At 35.1% G+C, this 23,889-nt stretch overlaps 1 protein-coding gene across 1 annotated transcript in view; it reads right to left on the bottom strand.

Moving 5' to 3' along the window:
* The window catches only part of PREX2 (phosphatidylinositol-3,4,5-trisphosphate-dependent Rac exchange factor 2), a 238,851-nt gene that overhangs the window by 100,436 nt on the left and 114,526 nt on the right, over positions 1-23,889 (bottom strand). Inside the window, exons 15-22 of the mRNA XM_004679816.2 lie at positions 19,860-19,932; positions 16,698-16,840; positions 16,446-16,538; positions 15,309-15,457; positions 11,178-11,263; positions 6,639-6,775; positions 4,464-4,581; positions 1,533-1,717 (exon numbers count right to left, since the gene is read on the bottom strand). Coding sequence (XP_004679873.1) covers positions 1,533-1,717; positions 4,464-4,581; positions 6,639-6,775; positions 11,178-11,263; positions 15,309-15,457; positions 16,446-16,538; positions 16,698-16,840; positions 19,860-19,932 — 984 coding nt within the window. The remainder of the gene's footprint in view (positions 1-1,532; positions 1,718-4,463; positions 4,582-6,638; positions 6,776-11,177; positions 11,264-15,308; positions 15,458-16,445; positions 16,539-16,697; positions 16,841-19,859; positions 19,933-23,889) is intronic.

Raw genomic sequence — 23,889 nt, forward strand, 5'->3', positions numbered from 1 at the left:
TATTTGAGCTTCTGCTCCAACTTTCTGTCTTACAGAACAGAGTGTGAGTTTTTTGTTTAATAACTAGTCTCAAAATTAGAACTAATTTTATCATTAGCAGTATGATCTTGGTTAAATTTTCTTAATTTCTTTGACTTTGCTTATCTGTAAAATAGATTTTTGTTTGCAATATTAGCTTAAGCAATTGTCATATATAAAATAATCCATGTAAGTATGCAAATTTGAATTAGCTAAAAAATGAAAGAAAAGAGTTATAAAGTCTTTGTGTGGATACCTTTAATAATATAATGCATTTGGGAGGGGATTGCATTAAAAAAATTTTTTTTTTTTTTGGCTAGAGGGAATTTATTGCAAACAGAACATCTGAGGTATAAGAAGCTGACCCAGACCCAAACCTGCCCCTGGCTGGGGAGGGAGCAGTTTCTCCTGGCCCCACGCCAGGCCCCCGGCACTGAGGGCCCAGGCCGCCCACTGAAGACAGAAGGCCGAGACTGAGGTAGCTGCTCTTAAGCCCAAGTACAACTCCCTAGTCTTGCCCAGTTCCCACAAGATCTAGGCCTGAAGGGGGCGGTGGAGGAAAGGCAGGCAGGAGAAGCCCAAGCTTTCAGTGGTGCGTTCAGTTGATAATCACAATGGTACGACGTCATTAGAATGATAAATTTTTAAATTGACTTTCAGAATATAAACCAAAGATATACAACAATTATTTTTTAAATAGTTCACCTGGATCTCTATTACTTTTTCTCACTAAATTTTTCAAATGTGTGGTATAAATGTTAAATCTAAATCAACCATACATATGAAAAAAGAATTAAAATGAAGAAATAAAAGCAGTAAAGCTATAGTTCATATTTCCTACTTGTAATACCTCAATTCTCACAGGGTGATATAAAAGCACATGAAACACAAAGGCCCAGATCTGAAGGTCATTCAGTAGGAATCTGATTGATTCTCCTTGTGCAGGGATCATGAAAAACAAGTAGAGGTCACCTCTTACCACATGTTTTATCCATTTGGTGAAGACTCCTATTTTCTCTTCACTGTGCCTACAGTCTAAAGACTAAGTATGAGTCATGTATCAACTAAGAAGTAATTATATAAATGTTTGGGGACCTGTTTATAAACTGATCTCCCAGCTTTGTAATAAACATGAGACTTGCAGAATTTCAAATATTCTTCAAAAGATTAGGAATGTTTAAATAGAACCACCCGTCATAAAAACAAATCTTGAATATGTCCATGATACTCAATCAACAAAGGTGGTAAACGTATTAGATGTAGTGAAGCCCTTGGCAAGTCAACTAACATTTGGCTGGGCAAGAATCCCATCTAACTTAACACTGTGCTCCCGAAGAGAACAATGAATAGAAGTGCACCCACACTGAGGAATGGGAGGAGATAAAAACAAACAAACAAAAAGCTGAAGGTCCTGACAGCTGCAATGTATGTGATCATTTACAGTTTTTATAGTGGAAGAGGTTTCAGTGGCTTCAACCAGAACAAGAACCCTGTTTTCCCCGGATTGCTCAGACCTTGGCAGTGAGGCTGAAGAAACCTTTGGGTTCGATCATCTTCTCCACCACATTGCACTTTATCCCAGCTGTGCTATCATACTCATACACCACTCCGTATTCCAGGTGGACGTTATCCACGGTCAGACTCACGTGCTCCTTCTTCCCGTCGATGATGGCCATGGTGTTGAACTTGTCAATTACTTCTGGAATAAAGACAATTTAAATTCAGCAAATTGATGAAGGGTTTGTTAGGCTCTCCAAACAAGTTATCATTTCAAGTCAGTTTAAAAGTTTCTTAAAAGATGACTAAATCCAACTTGCAAAGTGATGAAACTATTTTTGTTAACATTAAAAAAAGAATAACATTGGGCCCTTCCTGGTGGCGCAGCGGATTAAAGCACAGCACTAAGAAGCTAAAGCCACTTCAGCATGAGTTCGATCCTGCCTGCCCCGGAGGTGACCACATGGCATGGCAGACCTCTCTTGACCCGCCCGCTGCTCCCCTCAGCAGTGTACTTTGTCGATCTGCCTGTTCTGCTCCCCACTCTGTCTCTGGTGATTACTCTCATCACCCCTGCACCTCTGGCCTATACCCCAGTTCTGTATGAATAAAAAAATAAAAATTAACAAAATCTAGTTTGAGTGACCCAAATCACACCACTCTTATAGTCCTATCTTTCTACATCCTTTTTGATCTGTGAACATATGTTTATTTAAATCAATAGAAACATTAAACATACAATTTTATAGTTATCTCATTTAAAGAATGTATGACTTAAATTGAGGATTTCCAACGGTCTCAAACAATGGATGAATATTTTCTTAAAGCAGAAAAATACAGAATGTTATTTTGATAAAGGAGATGCAATAATCATTTTTCAAACAGAATGGGTGCCTGAGTTTTCTCAAAGAACATATTATTGAGATAACGCATTGAGATGTCATTATTCACTACACCAGCATTAGCTTCTGGAATGTCTTCCCATACAACTATGTGACCTCCAGTCAGCTGGTGGAAAAACTCCTGTAACCTCATGTAAGAAATTGGTCAAAAACCAATTAGTTAATATTAAACAATGAAACAGACTAGTTTACTGTAAACATTTATGTCCTAGAATATTACAAATAGTAAAAATAAAATAGAGAAAAGCAGAATAAGTTATTATAAAATAATGAAGTCTCAGAATAGCTAGAAATCAATTTTCAGAGCAGCACAGCAACCTACTCTCAGAGTGGCATCAGTGCTAATTAGCAAAATCTAATTCCAAGTGAGGAATAAAAGCCTCAGGATAAGGTCCTAAGATTTATCCTGTTTTAAATATGAGAATCAGAGAATTATAAACTTGTTGCTCCAAAGAGGTTGAAATATTTCTAATATTGTCTATATTTTGAGTGGATCCTAGCAAGTGGCTTCCCATGACTGGATGCAATACAACTTGTTCTATGTTCCCCACGATCAAGGTATATAGGAAATTCTCCAGCTGTTTTGGAAAAATCTTAATATTGATAGTATATAAAAGTGTCCTCCTGGTAGTGTAGAGATTAAAGCACAGACTGTGAGGTTATCCCCAGCCATTTACACATGAGTTCGATCCCCAGCCAGGGAACGGACCTCTCCTACCTAGCCTACTGCTACCCTCAGCAGTGTATTTCAGTAGATCTGCCTGTTCTGCTCCCCTCTATCTCTGATGGATTTTCTAAGCCCCTACATCTCTGGCCTGTACCCCAGTTCTTATATGCATAAATAAATATATATATTTTTTAATGCTCAGAGGCCTTCCCTGGTGGTGCAGCAGGTTAGAACACAGCACTGCAAGCTAGCCACAGCCTCTTCAGTACAAGTTTGATCCCAGGCCCCATGGCACAGCAGACCCCTCCTGTCTTGCCCATGTCTCCCCTCAGTGGCGTACTTCATTGATCTGCCTGTTCTGTTCCCCACTCTGTCTCTGAATCCTCTCACTGCTAGGTACACTGCCTCTGTACCTATGGCCTGTCCCCCAGTACTATGAGCATAAATAAATACATCTTCAAATAAATACATAAATTAAAAAAAAAAATGCCCAGTGACACCCACCAATAGTATCATTGGAAAAGTGAGTGCAGGAAAATATGAGAGGACTCAGGACTTTTGTGAAGAAGTTTTAAAACAATAATTCAAGGTATTTGTCAAATGCAAACATAAATGTAATTGCCTTAGTATCTCCCCATTTGGTGAAAAAAAAAAATAAAAAGACAAAACTAAAAACAGCAATTTGCTGGTTTGCTGCCCTGAGAAAATAAAGACAAGCCCTTATCAAAGATAAGGCTCTTTTCCCTATCTTTCATTCTCACATCATTAGTTTGCCTCTCATTCTTGCCAATGTTAGACAATAAACGTTACTTGAATCAAGAAATTATTTTCAAAGGAACTACGGAACTTCTAAAAAGGCTTCTCAAATTTTAATATATACATAGGTCAGATCTTATTACAATGGAGGTTCTGTGCTGTGCTAGGGACTGGGGCTGAGATTTTGCAACTCTGTCTTGTTCCCACGTGATGATGACACTGCCATCTGTGACTCACACAGGACTGGGGGATCTGAACAACACTTAAACTCAACACACAGAAACATTATAATCTGGGTTTGAATTCTCATTCTAACACTAACTTGGATCAGACTCTTAACCTTCATAGGCCCAATTACTGCTCCTGTAACGAAGATGATAATCACCTTCTTTATGATTTTTTGGGGATGACTTTACAAGATAATCCTTGCAAAATGTTCATGTCTAACAAAGAGAATACATTAGTTGCTAGTTATTAAAGTTATCACTAGACATAACATTTATTTGGTTATAATGGTTTCAGGAAGTAAAGTGAACATAAGAAATAGGAGATAATTTCAAGTAGACATAGGCACATTGGTACAGAATACTCTGAGCAAATGAAGAGAAAAAGAAGGACCCAACCTTCTACTTTGCACTCGAAAGCATCCCCTGCTTCATCTCCTGGGGGTTTGGAGTTAGACTTTTGAAGGTCATCTTGAGCACTCTCAATGCTATTATACACCCACTGTATGGAGTCTTGCTGGAAATGAGTGGGGGAAAGCAATTAGTGCAAATTAGTGCATAATGAAATAAGCCTAGCTTATTTAGGCTTTCCGTTTAAAATAGGAAAATTAAAAGAGAAAATAATCAACATCAGAATCTAATAAAAAAATCAATGGCAATTAAATTGTTTTTTTTTTTAAAGTCTAAAGTAGTTTTCCAAAGATGATATTAAATAAGACTTACTTTCCAAATGTATAATTTAAATACCTCAAACGTACTTTAATAACTTCATTTTAAAATAAAAAAAATGTTAGATGGACAGTCTCCTGATGAACAGATTACTTATAATTGTACATTTATTCTCTAAGAAACACATAGATTTGAACATTTTAGTGCTTTTTTTGAATCAAACCAACATGAACACTGGAAAGAAGTCTTTCTTAGTCTTAGTCCCCAACTACTTTTTAACCCTTTCATGGCATAGATTAACTGGTATTTTAATTGGAATATTAAATCCAATTATTTAGATAAAAGAGAGATAAAACAGCAACCAAATAAACGCTTTCAGAGTTGCTGTTATTAAAACATAATTTTTACTAACTAACATGATGCATTGACTTATACTCTTGAAGTGTGACATAAGTATAGTATCCATTTTTCTCTTGTATTAACTTTACAGTTGTGTTTAAAACTTATGCTATACATCATTAAAAGTTTTATTAACACCTCATCATTAAAATAATCTGGGGGAACCCTCCCTGGTTGCAAAGTATTACAACACAGCACTGTAAGCTCAACCCCTGGCCCTAGAGGTGACCCACACAGCACAGCAGACCTCTCATATCTCACCCACTGCTCCCCTCAGCAGTGTACTTTGTTGATATGCCTGTTCTCTGTCTCTGGTGAATCCTCTCACTACCCCTGCACATCTGGTCTGTACCCCAATTCTCTATGCACAAATAAATAAATCTTAAAAAAAAAAAAAAAACTGCTACAGCATGTTAATCGCTTAGTGATTTTTTTTCTTGTTCATTTACCGTTTTTCTTTATTAGTCCACTGATTAATACCTCTTTAAGAAGGCAGGCAGGGAAAATAAAAGATATAAATTAAATCAATGTGTCAACTTGTTAAAACTCCTAGAGAAGGTGAAACATTTGATAATTTCAGAAATGTCTTTGTGAAAATTCATCTAAGAATTTAGCAAATATTTATTTCAACTGCTATCAACTAGAAAAACCTATGCACCTTGGTATGAAATCTGATTTGCTAGGCTAGTATGACCTAATTTGTAAGGAAATCTGAACAACTCTCTATTCAAGGATCGATACATTACAGGATATCATTTTTGGTGCTTAAGAAAATAGATTCACCTTTCTGGATTGTCCCAAAACATTATATTCTCAAATCCAAAAGAAAGTAGTTCACCATTCATAATAGCAAAAAACACAAAGCCTCTCCTTTAATATTCCTTTGGTATTTCGTTGATTAATTTGAGAGACTTTTCCAATATTCACTTGTACCTCATGAGATAATAAGCTCTGCTTAAAATTAGGAATCTAATTTTACTTTTCTATGGCACTTGAAATTCGGATCAGAGGAGAGTTTTTAAAATTTTGTAATGGCAAATACAATTTGATGTTTCCTCTTAAGAGCTAAATCCACTTACCTAAATAAACATATTCCAAACTCAATTACAGATACTATAACCCCACATTTTCCCCCCGAGAAATCTTGTAAGAAATTATGTAAATATTTGTGATCCATGTATGTAGACAGATTCATGATGACCATCACGGATTTCAGAGTATCTGTAGGGTTAAAAATCAGCTTAAACCCTAGGAGTTCAAAATGTGAAAACTCACAACACAGTGAAAGTAAAAATAACCTGGAACACTCTTTAAACAGGTGATGACACTATAGTATTAAGTACAACTATGTATAACAATTATAATTAATTATGCAGCTAAAATAATCACTCTCAGATTTATAATTCTGAGGTTAAATGTGCACCTAAAAATGGAAACCAAAAGTATGTCTGTCACTGTCCTATGTTGCCCCTAGGATGTTCGCAAGTTGGCTGGAGGGCAATGTACCTTCGTGGGTCGCCTGTACTTCCTGCAGGCTGTCACATGTGCAATGACACTGGCATGTGTTTCCTTGCTGACATTGATTCCATTTACTTTGATAATACACTGTCCAGGGTGAAGACCCGCTGCAGCAGCCACAGTTCCTTTACATACAAATGAGAAAGTTGTCAAAAACTAGTTGTAGACTAAGGCTCAGTTTTATCACATATATAAAAAAGGAAGTAATTTATAAACATAAGAAAGAACTCACTAATATATTCTTGAAAAATTTGGTTCTTACAGCAATGTCCTTTTGAAAATTTTATGCTTTAATGGGTTATTTGAACTCTAATTGACAAAATATTTTCCCACCTCCTTAAGAATTAGTTTGAAAGGACACTAAAAAGTGACCTTTATAATGCCAATTAGTTATTTTCCCTTTCAAGTATCTACTCAATCTAATTTTCTAAACATGCATGTATAATGACAAAGTGAGAATAATATGCCTTCTCGATCTTTCTTTAGTCTCTACATGTTAAAATAGTATTCATTAAATTACACATATTGTTCCTCAACAATGCATGTCTCTGAAACTTAATACAGTGTTATAATGTAATGTTACTTCAATAAAATAAAGAACATTTTCCTTCATTGTTTTAAATGCCAACAATTGAAAGAAATTCTTAAAGGAAAAATTGGATCAATTAGTAACGAATCATAGACAGCACATTTTAAGAAAAATGTAAGTTCAGGATATGTAAAAAGGGTCCAGAACCAGAGGATTAGTGTAGAAAACAGACTAAATCAGATAACAACTGCTGTCCAGTCATTATTTTGCTTAGATACAGATTTAAATATGGAAGTGGTATATACTAACCAGTGGGATAAGATTTTTCAGAACCTTACATCTTTGTTTTTTGTTATCTGAACAAATCCACAGTTACAAAGAACCATTAATGAACTCAATGAATAAAATTAGCATAAATGATTGTAAAACTAGTAAGCATGCTAGGAGAACCTTTTTGTGTAATAATTTTTCTTATGAAGGTATTATCAAGCATCTTTAAGAATATAGTGAATATCGAAAAGGCAACATATAATTTCTTCTTTTTTGGGGGGGTATGCAACTGAGTTTTGAGGGGAAAAGGCAACATTCCCAACAGATAGAAGGTCTGTAAAAAAAGGTACAAAGTCAAGAAGTAACTTAGACGTTTGGGAGCACATTAGCAGTTCTATAAGATTAGAACAGGGGTTGTAAAAAATATTCTCAACTGGAGAGTTGAGAATAATGGCGTTGTGAACCCTTGTGTCCTATGTGTGAACCTTATGGAAAGGAAAAGCCACTGAAGAATCTTAAGCAGAGAAGTGAGAAGATAACTTCTTTCTGGAGGCTGAATCTTAGAAGTTTAAACCTAAAGTCTATACCACCAGAGACTATCGCAATTTTATAGATTGGAACTAAGGTAGCATTAGCTAGAAAGGGCGAATGAGCTCAAGTACTTGATATTTGGTAACAGAGTTTATGAAAAGGCTAGAGTACTCCTCAGCCTTTGAACCCAGAGTCATTTCAATAAAAAGAGTAAAGAGGTCAAATAACTTCAGAAAACAGATGAGCAGTTCAATTTAGGACAACACAGAGTTCAAAGGTGCCAAAAAGGCAGCTAGGTAAAGATGTCTAAAAAGCAATGAAATATAGGCTGTAGAACTCAGACAAGATCTAAAATGGAGAGAGAAGTCAACAAATGAGAGCTGGCAGAGGAGAAACAGGAGACAAATCTGAAAAGTGCCATCTCAGAAATCAGGAAGTGAACAGCGAATGAGAGTAGTTGGTTTAAACAAGTGGCACCAAAAACTCAATAAAGATAAGCATGATTGGGCCTCCCATATGACAAGGAGTTAAGTCTCAGCACTGTGAAGCTATCGGCAGCATGATATGATCCTCCAGAGAGCTGACACAGCTGGCACAGCAGACCTCTCCATCTTACCTACTGCTCCCTTCTGCAGTATATCTCTAACTCTGTCTCTAATAAATCTTCTCACCCCCTGCACATCTGGCCTACACCCCAGATCTTGTATGCATAAATAAATAAACATTTTTAAAAGACAAGCATTATCAACCCTGTATTTTTTTTTTTTTCCAGTTAAATCCACAGTAACACATCTAAGGCAGAGTTTACAGGCAGGGGTGTGAATTGGGATAAGATGCTATAATACTGGGCTAAAATTCAAATGGTGGGAGGCAAAAATACTGACCAGCATTTCAGGAAGTTTGGTCATGACAAAAATAAAAGTTATTAGAGCATGATTTTAGAACTAAGGTCTCAATCTTTCATATGGATCTGGGAATAACATGAAAATGCAGATTCTGGCTCACTAGTTACTGGTGGGGCAGAGAGCCTGCATTTCTAACCAGCTCTCAGGTGATGACAATGCTGTAGGTTGGTGGAATACAGATGTAAAATATCTACAGGAGAGAACAAGAAATAGGGAGATATTTTGTGTTTGCTGTTCTAGTTCAAGATGGTTTTATTTTTATTAGGAAAAAACCAAGCATGTTTATAGCCAAACTATAAAAATTCTGGAACAATGTTTGATACTTGGCAATGCAATATCAAAAAAAAAGGGGCAGAAAGGACAGTAGGGGTAGGATCCCAAACATTTATGGAGAAATTAACCTTGAAAAGAAGAAAAAAGAAGATGGGGAAAGAGACAGAATGGGAGAAACTGGTAGCGATGATACAGCCAGAAATGTGGGCACAAAAGGCTTCATGACTGAAATCGTCTGTGAGCTCGGAAAACATTTCAACTTGGAAGATCAGAGTTAATTATGAGAAGGAGTGGGTCAGAGACACAGGACAAGGTTGCTGCAAAAATATATACCTAATTAAAGACAAGACTGTGAATTGGGATGACACTAATCCCATATTCATGGTTGTATTCTCCAGTTACTCAGGAGAAATAACAAAGAAGGTGGTTAAGCTAATTCAAGGCTGAAATCAGGTGAGCTGCCTACATCTGACAGACTAGTGGGAGGGCACCCTATGGATGCTGGTGAGAGGGACAAGAGTGACCCAATACTGAGAATAAGGATGGTTGAAGAAGCAAGTAAAGACTGAGGGGTATAAGTAACCAAGGGAAAAAAAGGAGGAAAGGATTCAAAGATTGGAGATTCCAACTGAGTTGAAAACTAAGATTATCAAGTTGAGAGAGAGCAAAACAATAAAATATTATCAGAATCAGAACATGGCATATTGAAAATTTAGATTCCAAAGTTGACATTTTAGCTATTAATTTAACTCTAGAGTGTGGCCATGGAAAAGCTAATGAAAAAATTTTTCTTTTGTGTAACAAAATCACAGTGCAAAAGGAAATTAAAGAATAAGTTCTTTTCATTAGTATCCATCTGAAAGGGTGAGCACAGTATCTGCAAAAAAAGACACAAGCCTAAATTTAAAAATTACTTCCAAATACTAGCTTGCTCTTTAAATGGCCTATTAGGGAAAGAGGTACAACTAGATCCACTCAGGTTTTTGGTTATTTTATATACTCATAATATGGCTTACTTTGATGTTTAGTGAAAATAAAGAGGTTATATGATGCATCAATATCTCATTTCCCTTTCATAATTTTTAATGAGTTATTACAAAGGCTTTGAACGGCCATCAACCTATATTTTTAAAGCCTGAATGAAAAGACAAATTTTTTAGAATAAGATTAATTTTGTCATATATACAATGATGGAAGTAATTTTATAATCAAATACAGGCTTGCTGAGTATGTTCTTGTTAAATTTTATTTTCATCCTTTCAAAAGTTTCCTGCCTAATGACTTTTGGTCAGTTTAAGATGCCTTATGTTTTACATTTCTTAGCAATGAAAAGCAATGTCTCTTATTAGACATGTAAGAGACATATATGTCTCATTATATAAATACTTGGCTTCTTAAGCTTACCACAGCATTTCTTACTCTAGAAGTTCTTTACTTTGTCTGTTTAGCCATGTGGAATTTAATAGTCATTCCCTTAAATCATTATTAATATCAATATAGAAGTTAGAAACCATAACAAATATATGTCAGAGGACGATTTGTCTATGAAATGGGGAATAATATATAAAAACAAGTTTTTAGTCACTAAGATGCTGGGTAGATAGAGGAAAATGATGTTACAGCTTATCAAGCTCATAGAACATATTTAAAGCTCTCAAATCACATCTTTGTATTATTGACACACACACTAAAATGATTATTAGCCTTCATTGAGAGAAAAATATAACCTTAAAATCATTATATCCGTTGACCAAACTCAAGCATGCAGAAAAACGAAGCTGGGAAGCATCATTCACTTAATAAAATTGTTAACAGAGATAAATATGCCTTAAAAATTTAAGGTTTTTAAATATACATATTGTTTTAGGACTATACTGCCATTGAGTCAATACAGTAAGTATATATCTGGGAAAATCCAGAACTACCTAGTTACAGACATTTTAATCATTCCTATTCAATAAGGAATATCCTGGAATATCCAAGGAACATCATGTTTATCATGAAGAATGAATTATTTACCTCTCCCCACTGCATGCACAACTGATGGGCCATATCCTCGGATCTGGAATCCTAGTCCTTCGGCTGAGTCTGGTATTTTCACTGTCCTACAATTAGTAAGAACAATAAGGTAAGATGGATTGCAAATGCCACACTTGGTTAGAACAATCATTGTGCACACTTTTATTCTTTCTTTATATAAATGCATATTGAGCAACCACCATATGAAAATCATCAGGCTAGAAATGCTGGCAGGTAACAGGCACCTCCCAAAACAGAGTTCCTACCATGAATGTAGTCATTACACAGGGTAGCCTTGGGTCAGGAAAGCTCAAGGGACAGAGAAACCTAGCTGCCAATCTTCAGTTCCTTACTTCAAAGTCAGATAACATGGATGAACTGCTTAAATTCTCTGAGCCTGAGTTTAGCACAATGATAATGATGTTAAACCTTACTATTCAGGATGTCACTGGAGATACCTTTCATAAATTGCCCTGCACCTATTGCAAACTACGTAGGCTCTTCCATTATATTAATAATGGAATCTTTACTCCTTAGTTTACTGTTACACAAACAACATCATTGTACTGTGCAATTTCTATATAACAATCAGTATAAAAGAAACATAGTTATGCATTTCTATAGGTTGAGCACTTCATTAAAGAATAAAGACTAGTTAAAGAACAAATCTGTCAAACACTACCTCAAAATAATGAAAGATGTGATAAGTTTAAGCTTATTCATGCTGGGGTACCACTATATCAAAAGGCAAACCCACAAAAAAAAAAAAAAGAGAGAGAGATTTCCAGTGACTCCATGTGGAAAAGCAGAGGGGATGGTGGAGAACATGAGTAAATGATAATGGTGAACCAGATGTCCAATTGGCACTAACAGATAAGCTACTCCACAGAAATCAGATAGCAGCAATAAAGAGCAGAGAACAGGAGATTAAGAGGGAACATCATAACAATAAAAATGAGTACAATAAATTACAAGAAAGAGCAAAGACTAATGAATACAATCCAATAAATTTTGATGGATAGCCCTTGATGTCCAAGCAACTAACATTTTCCAAAAGATGAATTAATCATGAAATAAATGTCAGCAGCACTTGAAGAGCATGTTAGAGTCTAAAGTCAGGTAAAACAACACAAATTTTCAGTGTATGGAATCACTGTTAGAGCAATTTGAGCAACATTCTGCCTAGAAAACTTGAGAAAAACACATACCTAATTTAGAATAGAAAATATACCTTAAAAATGTGATACCTCTGTTCTTTTTAGTCAGAACCACTTTGACTGTTGAAAGATTTTTGCGGTTCCACATAAATGTCAGTAATGTTCATTCTGTATCTTTTAAGAATACCACTGAAACTTTTATAGGGGTTGCCTTGACTCTAATACTTTGATAAGAGGGTCAATTTTTTATAGTTTATTTTTACATCATTTTGTGCATTTTTCCATCTCAGTTGTAATCCCTGTGGGTTTCCCAACATCAAACCACCCGTGTGCCATCAACATAGAAGAGAGTCATTTTAACAGTGTTAATTTTTTTAATCCACGTGCAAGGAATATCTATCCATTTATTTGTCTATTCTTCGATTTAACAGTCTTACAGTTTTCGCTACAACACACTTCACCTTTGTTAAATTTATTCATAGGTATTTAATTCTTTTTGATGTGACGATAAATGAGACTGCTCATTTCTTACTTTTCTAGTTCACTGTTTGCGTATAGGACAATAGGCACATGAAAAAATGCCCATCATCTCTTATCATCATGGAAATACCAAGGCAACCACAATGAGATACACCACACACCACTGAGAATGGCCTATATCAAAGAGTGTTGATGAAGATGTGGAGATAAAATAAAAAAAAAAAATCTCAGACACTGATGATAAGATTGTAAACTATACAGGGGCAGTGAGAGGATTCACCACAGACAGAGTGGGAAGCACTGACCAAGTACAATGCTGAGGGGAGCAGTGGGCGAAACACGAAGTCTGCCATTCCATGTGGGTGACCTCCGGGTGGGGATCAAACTTGCACTGAAGTGGCCATGGTCAGCTTTGTAGTGCTGTGCTTTAACCTGCTGCACCACCAGGGAGGGCCCTGTTTCTCAAAATACTTATAATAGACCTAACATGTGATCTCGCAATTCCAATCCAATTCTATCTGAATTTTAAAAAAGGAAAAAAAAAAAAAAACAACACCACTATTTTGAAAGGATATATGCACTTCTGTGCTCACTATACACTATCTAAAATAGCCAACCTAAATGCCCAAACAGCCAGCTGGATAAAGAAGAGGTGGTGAGTGGAATACTGCTCAGCCCTAAAGAAAGACAAAATCTTGCCATTTACAACATGGAACTGGATAATATATATTAAGTGCAAAAAGTCAGGAGAAAGAAAATTACCTGATAATTTCACTCTTATGTGGACTACAAAGAACAAAACAAGGAACCATACACAACTAAACTAAAATAAACCCTGGGAATTTGACTGAAGAATTGAGGATACTAGGAGAATAAAGAGGGGCAGTAAGCAAAAGTTGGGAGGGGGGCCCAATGGATATGTTCAAGTATTATTGATGGCCTCACAGTGGGCATGATGTCTAATGCATATGAAGAGATGTGGCATTAGGCCTCTAAATCATAGTGTTGAAATCAATGGTATCTCCATAAAAATAAAATTTATATGCACACGCGCACACACACACACACACACACACACACTTCTCTTAGGCAGACATTCAATAACAAAAATGCAAATGATCATGCAGAGGAACCTTGAAAGTATTACTACAAATTGGATTGTACATTACAAAGTGTTCTGCAGACTAGTGGATAGAGGTTACAGAATTAATTTATCCTTCATCTTTAATTAAATAGTCTTAGTATAAAGCTATAGACTTTAAATAGCATTTTCTTACTAGTCTGTCAAAGATGAACTTGAAAATGACTAAGGAAAAGAAAAGGAAATAAGTACATTTTCTGGCGAAAATGAAACAAAAATGGAACCAGCACACGCATCTATATATTATGAGAGTTCACATTCATTGAAAAACTTGAATATTTGTTTTGAATTGTAAAGAGTTCATTCCGAGCCTCAACTCTTTTTGAGCAAGGTCTGTCTTAATAATATTATGTATGGTTAACCCTACTCTAATCTTCAAGATCATTAATATATATCTTTTATTTATTTTGCTTTGTGTAAGTGAATTTATTTATTTATTTGCTAATTTATCTATTTATTTATTTATCTTCTTCATTCTTCATTTATTGCATTTTTCATCTCAGTTGTAATCCCCATGGGTTTCCCACCACCAATTCACCCGTGTGCCATCACCATAGTCCAGTGCACTCTTCCCACCCCAGTTCTGATCCCATCCCCATCTCCACCCCCATAAAATGTCCCTGGTTTATAGTTATTCATTGTTTTCATTTTTACTCTATTACATTTGTTTCATTTATTTAATTATGCACACAAGAACTGGGGTACATGCCAGAGGTGCAGTGGGTGAGAGGGTTCACCAGAAACAGTGTGGGGAGCATAATAGGCAGATCTACTGAAATACACTGCTGAGGGAAGCAGCAGGAGAGACAGAAGAGGTCTGCCACTCACTGTGGGTCATGCCCCTGGCCAGGGTCGAACTTGTGCTGCAGTGGTTGCAGACAGCTTCCTAGTGCTGTGCTTTATCCTGTTGTGCCACCGGGGAGGGCCCAGAGCATTTAATCACAAATGGTGCATGATCAACTCATAGCCCAGAAAGTCTTATAGCTGACCATAAGGAGCAAGTCCTTTAATCTCAGTCATTCTATTAGTCTTTCTCAAAGTTAAATTCAGCCTAACACAGGCAAGGAAAATTTGGGCAACCAAAAGAAAATACTACTGCCGACATAATATGATTACAGAAGGAAGGTATTTTAGTATAAAATGCATTGTAGTTTCTTCCATAGTCTAAACACCAGTATTAGTGATGATGGCAAGATTAAAAACACCAGTATTAGTGATGTTGGTAAGATTTAAATGTTTCAAACAAGAAATGTTCAATTTTAGAGATTTACTTAGTTCACTTTTCTATTTTATTCATCTATGTGTATGTATGTGTGTGTGTATTTTAAACCCCACATAAGCCATAAAACTTACTCTCTTGGTTTTGTGCTCACAAGAACTCTTAGTGGTTTTCTGCTATTTAAGCATGATTTCAGAAAGCAATCCACTTCATTGAAAGGTCTCATAAAAACTAGGTCACCATTAATAGCAAAAATCTTTTTTCCAACTTCCATGCCAGCCATCTAACAAAGAATACAAAAAAAGAAAATAATAGGTTATATATTAGTAAGGAATCTAGAATCTGAAAGGTTCATAAACTTTGACATTTTAAGAAACAGAAACCTGAGTGAGATAATATTACTATATTTGACCTAGTTTTGAATTTGTGTTTTAGGAAAAGACAAGGACCTTGAATATTATAAGACAGAAGGATGAGTAACAGTTTACCACAAACTTTAAACTCATACCTCATTCATTCTCATACATTACAAAGATTTAAACATTGAGAGCTTTGCTCAGAGATGAAGCATTTTTTATGAGCCAGGATCATGGTGAGGCTACTTTAAATCTATTATTACTTTGTATAAAACAACAGAAAGTAGGTTTCATAGGGACAGGAAATTCTGTCTACTTTGTTCATAGGTATGTTAATAGATCGTAGAACACAATCCAGCATATAAGTACTAAATAAATATTTATGAATGAATGATCTAGAGAGTCCTTTGTCTAAAAGTCTGCAGAGATGAGAGAACACCAACCAGCAGTAACTCAACGAGAAAATAATCAAAGCACCTACTCTGCTTATGGAAGTGGTATTTAAATAAAAGACAGTAAAAAATGATAGGAAACTGAAAGACACAGCCTTTGATTTAGTAAAATATCTGACATAAAAAAAAATAGTCTCAGGATATGCAGTGTCCACAGGCTTCCAGGCTGGAAGCAGTTACAAGGAAGTCTGAGGGACACAGAATGACAAAGTTCACTGCATAGAAGGTCAAGAAGTTCAATGCTACAGATCTCTACAGTACCTCTCCACAACTATCCTGAACACTCAGACTTGGGATCACCTGTCAGAAAATCAAATGGCACTAGAAAAAACTTTAGAGAAAGATTATTCAGAAATATTATTTTTAATAGAGATATTAGAAGATCAATTTCAATTTGTTTAGAATTACTATATTTGCATGTCAATGAGTACAAATTTAAATTAAAATGTTAATTTATTTTTACCTCAGCATTAGACCCCTTTTCTACCAACTTTATTATTGGAACTTTATTTTTGTCTTCTAAACCAAAACCATAGCTGCCCTCATTGGATTTAATCTGAAAAGCAAAATATTGACATTATCAGTAAAGCACCTATAAAAAAAAGTTACAAATTGAACAGGATGAAATAATATACAGCATTAGATGTGTTTTTGCAATGTCCTGCTAATGTCTATTCAGGAAGAAAATTTATACATAACATATTAATAAACATACCAATAATGATTTAGCTATGACATTTTCCACAACTTTTAAATCATGTTTCATAAGTCGATGTTTCATATTTGAACCTTCCATTTCCTCATCCGCAAAAAACCGGAAAAGGAGGGGCTCATCTTTGAATTCACTCTTTTCAAGGACTACAGAAACAGAGAAATTCAGATTATTTCAATTAGGTCAAAAATAAAACTCATTTTTTCATACCAATAGTTATTCAGTAAGTCAATACCTATCTCACAACTTTAATTTGTTACTTCTATTGGGATGTGTGGGGTATCATGATGCACACATGAGGAGGTGTGAACCTCATTCTCTGAATCACAGAGTGATATAAACCAATGTTACCTCCAATAAATTAGTTAATTAAAATATATAAGTAATAAGACAATTAATATACAAGTAGTAAAGACTATCCCACATTATCTTCAAACTGTAAGCTAGTTTAAAGAAAGGAATTTTTAAAAATTTTATATTCCTAGAACAATTTACATTTCAAATATGCCTGTGTTATGTTTCTATTTCTTTTCATAGTTTTGAGCTTTTCCATTACTGTTCCCTAAAAGTTCTTGAATTTTTATGAAGCATTTTTTTCAATGTTGGCTTTTTTATACTTAAACTGTCACTTTCCAGATAAAAAATCCAAATTTCAAAAAAAGATTATATTGAATCAGAAAATGTATGGAATCAAAAACATAAAAACCTACAGTTTCCCGAATCTGTATTGAAAATATATATTCATTCAGGGGTATATTCAGGGATAGTGAGAGGATTCACCAGAGACAGAGTGGGGAGAGCAGAGCAGGCTGATCGACAAAGTACACTGCTAAGGGGAGCAGTAGGAGAGACAGGAGAGGTCTGTGATGCCATGTGGGTCACCTCCAGGGCCGGGGATTGAACTCACTCTGAAGCAGCTGCTGCTAGCTTGCAGTGCTGCATCCTAACCCTTTGTACCACCGGGAGGGCCACATCTGATTTTAATATCCTGCTCAGTGTTGGGAAAATCAGATGAGTTCCATCTTGCTCTGATGAGTATGCAACTGATGAGTTCCATCTTGCAACTTGCTCTACGGTCACTTTTACTCTAACACTTCAAATCAGAAGTAAATCTTCTGGATAAATTGTGACCTCAGTTTCCACTAATTCTTAGTTCATTTCTGTTTAAGAAAATTACTAGCAAATGACACTATTTTTTGCAAAGGTCAGGATTTTTCGTCCTTTTTCTAAACATTAATATTTTACTCCAAATTCCGTAAGATTCCTGACCTACCCTGATGACATAAGGATTATGTACTTGGAAATTTCTGCTCTTTATTTATCACCCTTTGTACCTGGAGAGAAATTACTGGGGCAGGTTGAGTCACTGAGCCAGAGAGTGAAAGAGAAGACAGAGGTGCCACAGCACAGTAGAATGTTAGGCTTTATGATAAGACAGACCTGAATCTAAATTCCAGGTCTGGCACTGGTTGTAACTGTGGGAAAGTTACTTAAATTCTTTGAACTTCAGTTTCCCCGTCTGTAAAACAGGGGCAATGGACTTCTTAATCATGTCATATAAAACTAAAATGAAGTAATAAAATATTTGGCAGATAGTACCCATCAAAAATGATAGCAATCTTATTGCAGTTTTATTTTTACAGTCCCAACAAATCTTGTACAGTTCCAACAAATCTTGTTGACGTTTGTATATATTGATCTTTGGATAAAAGAATGCCCAGTAACCTGAGTTAGCAAACTAACAATTACAAATTAAAAAGCAACATAAGTCATAGCTAAAAATAGAAATGAGAACAAAGCTCAGATTGAATTAGGTCTCGCCTATATGACCTAAGACATTTCCTAAAATTCACATAGTGTTTTTGCTGCCACTGTTATCTTCCACTAACCAATTTACTTAAAATGAAGGACAGAGGAATCAATGAAGTCGAGCTTAAATTGAGCTGATTTGCTTTACTGACAGTGATGTGTATGGGAAATAATTTCTGTTGTTATTTTTTTGTTTAAGATTTTAATTATTTATTTTTGCATAGAAGAACTGGGGTGTAGGGCAGGAGTGGGGGTGGGGGGGAAGTGACAGGATTCACCACACACAGATTTTCTGAAATATACTAGTAAGGGGAGCAGTGGGCAAGACAGGAGAACTCAGCTGTGCCATGTGTGGGTCTTCTTCCTGGCCAGGGATGGAACACAGGCTGTGCTGTGGTAGCACTGAGACTTCCTCTAGGACACCCGGGAGGCCTGGGAAATGTTGTTTTTTACTTGGTATTTTAACAGAAATGTTTAGAATAAATTATTATGCCATAATACATTAGCTTAAAGGTAAACACAGTGAAAATTTCTGAAGATGGTCAATTTGATCTTACAGTCTTAATTACTATAAGGATTCTACACTTTAGTTTGCTCTTCAAGAACTGTTGTTTCTCTCACCACGGCTCACATAGTGCTCTACATATAGCTTAACATAATGGAATTCCCAAGGACGATATAACCAAGAATGCTCTCAAAATTATTGTCTCTGCTTCCTTTTCCATAAAAAGGTAAGTCTTCTGAAAATAACTGAAAACAGGTACAGATGCTCAAATAAATATTGATAAAGATATGTTTATTACTACTAAAAAAGACTTTTGGATTTATGACATCTGTAAGGTGATATGAGAGAGGGGAAAATGAAGTCACTTATTTTTAGAAAATTAAGGGGATCAATTCATCAAACAAACAAGAAAATCTTCAATTGGGACCAAAAAGAAACAGGTATTTTTCGGAGATTTATAATTTTTTCTGACATAATTTTGAGAGCACTTTTCCTACACAACAAATATTCAATCATATATACCCTCACTTAAGCAGGCTGATACATAACGGAATTTTTAAAAAGTCTGATATACAATAGTTTTAAGGGGGTATACAAGTCATTTTTTTTTTTTAAGCTTCTAACTAAAGCTCTGCTGTATCAGTGAAGTCTAGAAAAGTAGAAGTCATGGCAACTGGTAGATAATAGTAATTATAATAGTAATTATCTACCATCACAGGAATGGCACAACAGGGCAACTGAATGCAGATGTGGTAAGCCAGCATGGACACAGTCTTGTTGGTCATCTCTCAGGACTTCAGAAAAACAAAACATGAAATGTATCTGTGTATTTCCAGAAAAAAATTCCTTACCATGGTGCATAAATCCATTGTCACAGAGTCCAATGCCAAATATCATTGCCTCTTCCCTGGTGCGGCAATCCCCCTATTAAACACAAAAACACTGTGTTTAAAGGTAACTGGAGGCTTTGTTGTGGCTTTGCTATTAATACATTTGACACACTCAGTACAATACTGACAAAGTTATTCCTATATTATCACCTACAGTGCTGTCATAAACTTATGACACTTCTAATTGTTATAAAACATTTGCTTGATAATGAAAACACCTTTTGGCATTAAGTGTAAAACAAAGTTTAGTATTTCTTGAGAAAAACTGTACTTTACTAAACATGGGAATGTTACTAAGATTTCTAAGTTTATAAATGATCCTGTTCTCTTACATTTTAACCTTGTATTCCAATTATGCATCAATGAAATGTCCTATATTGAAAAAACACTATATAAAGCAAAATAATAATCATTCTCTGTAATGTCTGCTATCACTTTCCTTCCACCAAATAACTTTATTCTGTTAGGACTTGTAAAAAAAACCTATTAATCTATACTGATTTGTAAGACCCTAAAAGCAAATAGGCTGACCCAACAAATGCTACTTTCTCTCCCACTTTTTTGCTGAGAAAATAATCAGATCAAACAACTAAAACCTAAAACCAACTCTAAGGCAGTCTTTCCTATTTGGAAAGCATATATCTTATTTATATAAATATGCATATACACATATGTAGATGTATATGTGTGAGTGTATATAACCTTACAGGTTTTACCACTTAACCTGTGTTTTCTAAAATATTATTGTAATTTTTCCTAGTCCTGTTATTATCACAAGATACTCTACCAAATCTATTTGTTCTTTTACATGGCTTTTATAACTTTTCCATGTTTACACCACAGTCTAGTGTTATTCATCTTCTAGGTTATCCTAGTTTTTTTTTTTTTTCTGAACTTTTTCCAATGTATGTGCTGCTACAGAATCAAACTTTTTTTTTGTAAGATTTATTTATTTATTCGTACAGAACTGGGGTACAGGCCAGAGATGCGGAGGGAGAGGATTCACCAGAGACAGAGTGGGTTGCAGAACAGGCAGAGTGATGAAGTACACTGCTGAGGGGAGCAGCGGGCGGGTCAGGAGAGGTCTGCCGCTGACATGTGGATCTCCTCCAGGGCAGGGGGGGATCGAACTCATGCAGAATTGGCTTAAGCTTCTTTGTGCTTTAACCCACTGCGCCACCAGGGCGGGCCCAGAATCAAACTTTATTTTACAGGAATTTCATGTTCCAAATTTTAGATAGTCTCCTTTTTTCATAACCAAAAGATATTAAAAGTTCCATTAGGCTTTTAAGAACTTCCATACCATGGCTTCATTCTACTTCTCTAGCTTTTTCACCTGCTAAATATTGCTATATTTCATGTAAGTCAAGTTGGCCCCCTACTGTTTCTTGAAATCTATGTGTTTATTTTTATCCGTGGCCTCAAAAATATAATCACTCATACCAACAATTCCATTCTCTGTACCTGTCATCCATTTAAATTATATCAGGTACCAAGACAAGTTCTACTTCATGCTGTGACAGCTCTAATTTTCATTAACAGTGCCTATTAATTACCAAAGCACTTAATATTCTATGATTTCAAAGAAAGCATCTGTGCTCTGTTATAAAGCTAGCTTTTAAGTAACTTTGATACATTTACTTGAGATATTTATGTTTGGTTCCCACAATGTGCCAGCTGCTGAAATAATACAGTAAAACAAGAAACAGAAAACACTTCACTATGCAAGTAAATTAAATCCAGTGAAAGATTAAAAATGCAATATATAATTACCATAATCCAGTTTAGTCAAACTTCTCAATTAGCTATTGCTCTAGATATTGACACAAAGGTTAAATATCTCCTTGCATAGCAAACAGAACAAGCATTTTTGAATGATTGCAAAACATGGTACTATGGTAAATATACCCAAGGCACTGAGGCCACAAGAGATCCTGAGCCCAGGCTGGAGGGCATGGCAAAGTTTCTGTGGAGATATGATTGTGAAGCAGCCTCTTAAGGATATGTAAAAGTTAGTCCAAGAAACTAACAGTCCCTTGGAGGCAGAAATCACGCCTGCTTCCTGTTTCATTTGTTTGTTTTATTTTAATCATCAAAGCATTTGCTTAAATGTTAAATTTACAATAGGGTTTGTTTAATAATGACTGACATTTCATTGACTTCATAGATGCAGAGAACAGATAGGTGGTTGCCAAAGGCAGGGGTTGGGTAGTGGACAAAATGGATGAATGGGGTCAAAAGATATAAACTTTAGTTGTAAAATAAATAAGTCCTGAGAAAGTAGTGTACAACATTATGTGAATAATTAAGATGGTACAGCAGATTTGAAAGTTGCTATGAGAGTAAATCTTAAAAGTTCTTATTACAAGGAAAAAGAAATCCAACTATGTATGGTGATACATGTTGACTAGACTTAATGTGGAGATCATTTCACAATATGTGCAAATATTAAATTATGCCATATAGCCAGAAAGAACATGACAACTGTTCATCAACAATTTAGATATGTGTTGTATTATCAAACTGCAAAGCCTAAATGACAGGGAATGACATGTATAGCCATTCCAGTAAATAGTAAAATAGTAAACAGTTGTGAAAATACAGAGAGAATAAGCGCCTTGAACAAATTTGCATAGCCACTAGTCAGCAGAACTGTCAAAAACCAGGCTGCTTGAGTCCCAATCCAGTACAGTTTCTGTACAGGTAATTTCTAGAGACATGGCTTCCAGGCCAGTAAGAAAACCAAAAAAAAATAAATAAACTAAGTAATTTCAAACTGATTCATTACTTGACCAACTTAATTTATTATTTTTAATGCTCACATTTGAGAAGTGAAAATGTTGAAAAGGAAAAAACACATGTTTATAATTCACTTTCTGAGTCAAACTTTAAATATCTACTCAGTATCACCTCTTGTTTCAAATGAATTTTTTTCAGTTCTCCAACAAAATTAAAATAGATACAAGTCCTTAATTTCTATGTGAAGTTCCCATGCTGTAAGATTCTGAAACAAATAAATTTACCAGTGTAGGAAGTAGGGCTGTAGCTAAATTTTTTGGTTTATTTTAAAATTTTAATCTCTAAATAGACTAACTTTAAATTCTGTAAAATATAGGAAAGCCTAGCAATTAATGCTAGGTAATAAAAATCTCAAAGTTCATGGTGTGTATGCATATCAAATGCAAATTAAACATAAACATAAAAAATAAAAAAGAAATATTTTTATGATTATGTATCAAATGCCACAATCCACTTGTAACAAAGGAAGTAGAGCACTTTAGTTAATACAAAAGGGAAACTGCTTATGTAATTGACTCAAATATCCAAGCATAATAACATTTCAAGCAAGTAATATTTCCTCCCCTTCAATATAAAGTTCCTCATAGTGATATCAGTTTTCTTGGCTTCTTTATTAAGTGGAAAATATTTGATTAACTTACTAACATGATAAAAAAATTTTAATTGTATTTTATTATCTGTTATGATGGGCTAAATACCTTGATCAGCATCAGCTATCAGTTCCTATATTCTGAGAAGCAGAACAAAAACAACAAATTCAGTACCTTCCTATTTAAAATACATGCAGATGGGCATTAAAACTCACACTATCAAAACACAATTAGAACAAAAGAAAGGTACAGGAAAATTAGGGTAACTTGTTAGGACTATCAAGCAGAATCTTAAAAACAAATTAGTGAACTTAACATGTACAAATTTTAGTATATGCACATTGCCCTCTCTGCAGTTATATTCAAATTGTGCTTAGTTTTTTGATGGATTTCAGTTGGTATTTTTAAAATGGCACACTTTTCTCTTTAATAAAATATAGAAAGTTACCTTTCAAGACTCTCAAGTCAGACTATGTTTATTCTCAATAGTTATGCAAACTTGGTAACCTTATTTCACTGTGCTGTTTCTGTACTCAGAAACTTAAAAAACAAAACAAAATAAACCCTAAATCACATGTTCAAAGTTTGAAAAGCAATGACCA

This window comes from Condylura cristata, unplaced genomic scaffold, assembly GCF_000260355.1.
Source record: "Condylura cristata isolate star-nosed mole 26May11 unplaced genomic scaffold, ConCri1.0 scaffold00009, whole genome shotgun sequence".
Lineage (NCBI taxonomy): Eukaryota > Metazoa > Chordata > Mammalia > Eulipotyphla > Talpidae > Condylura > Condylura cristata.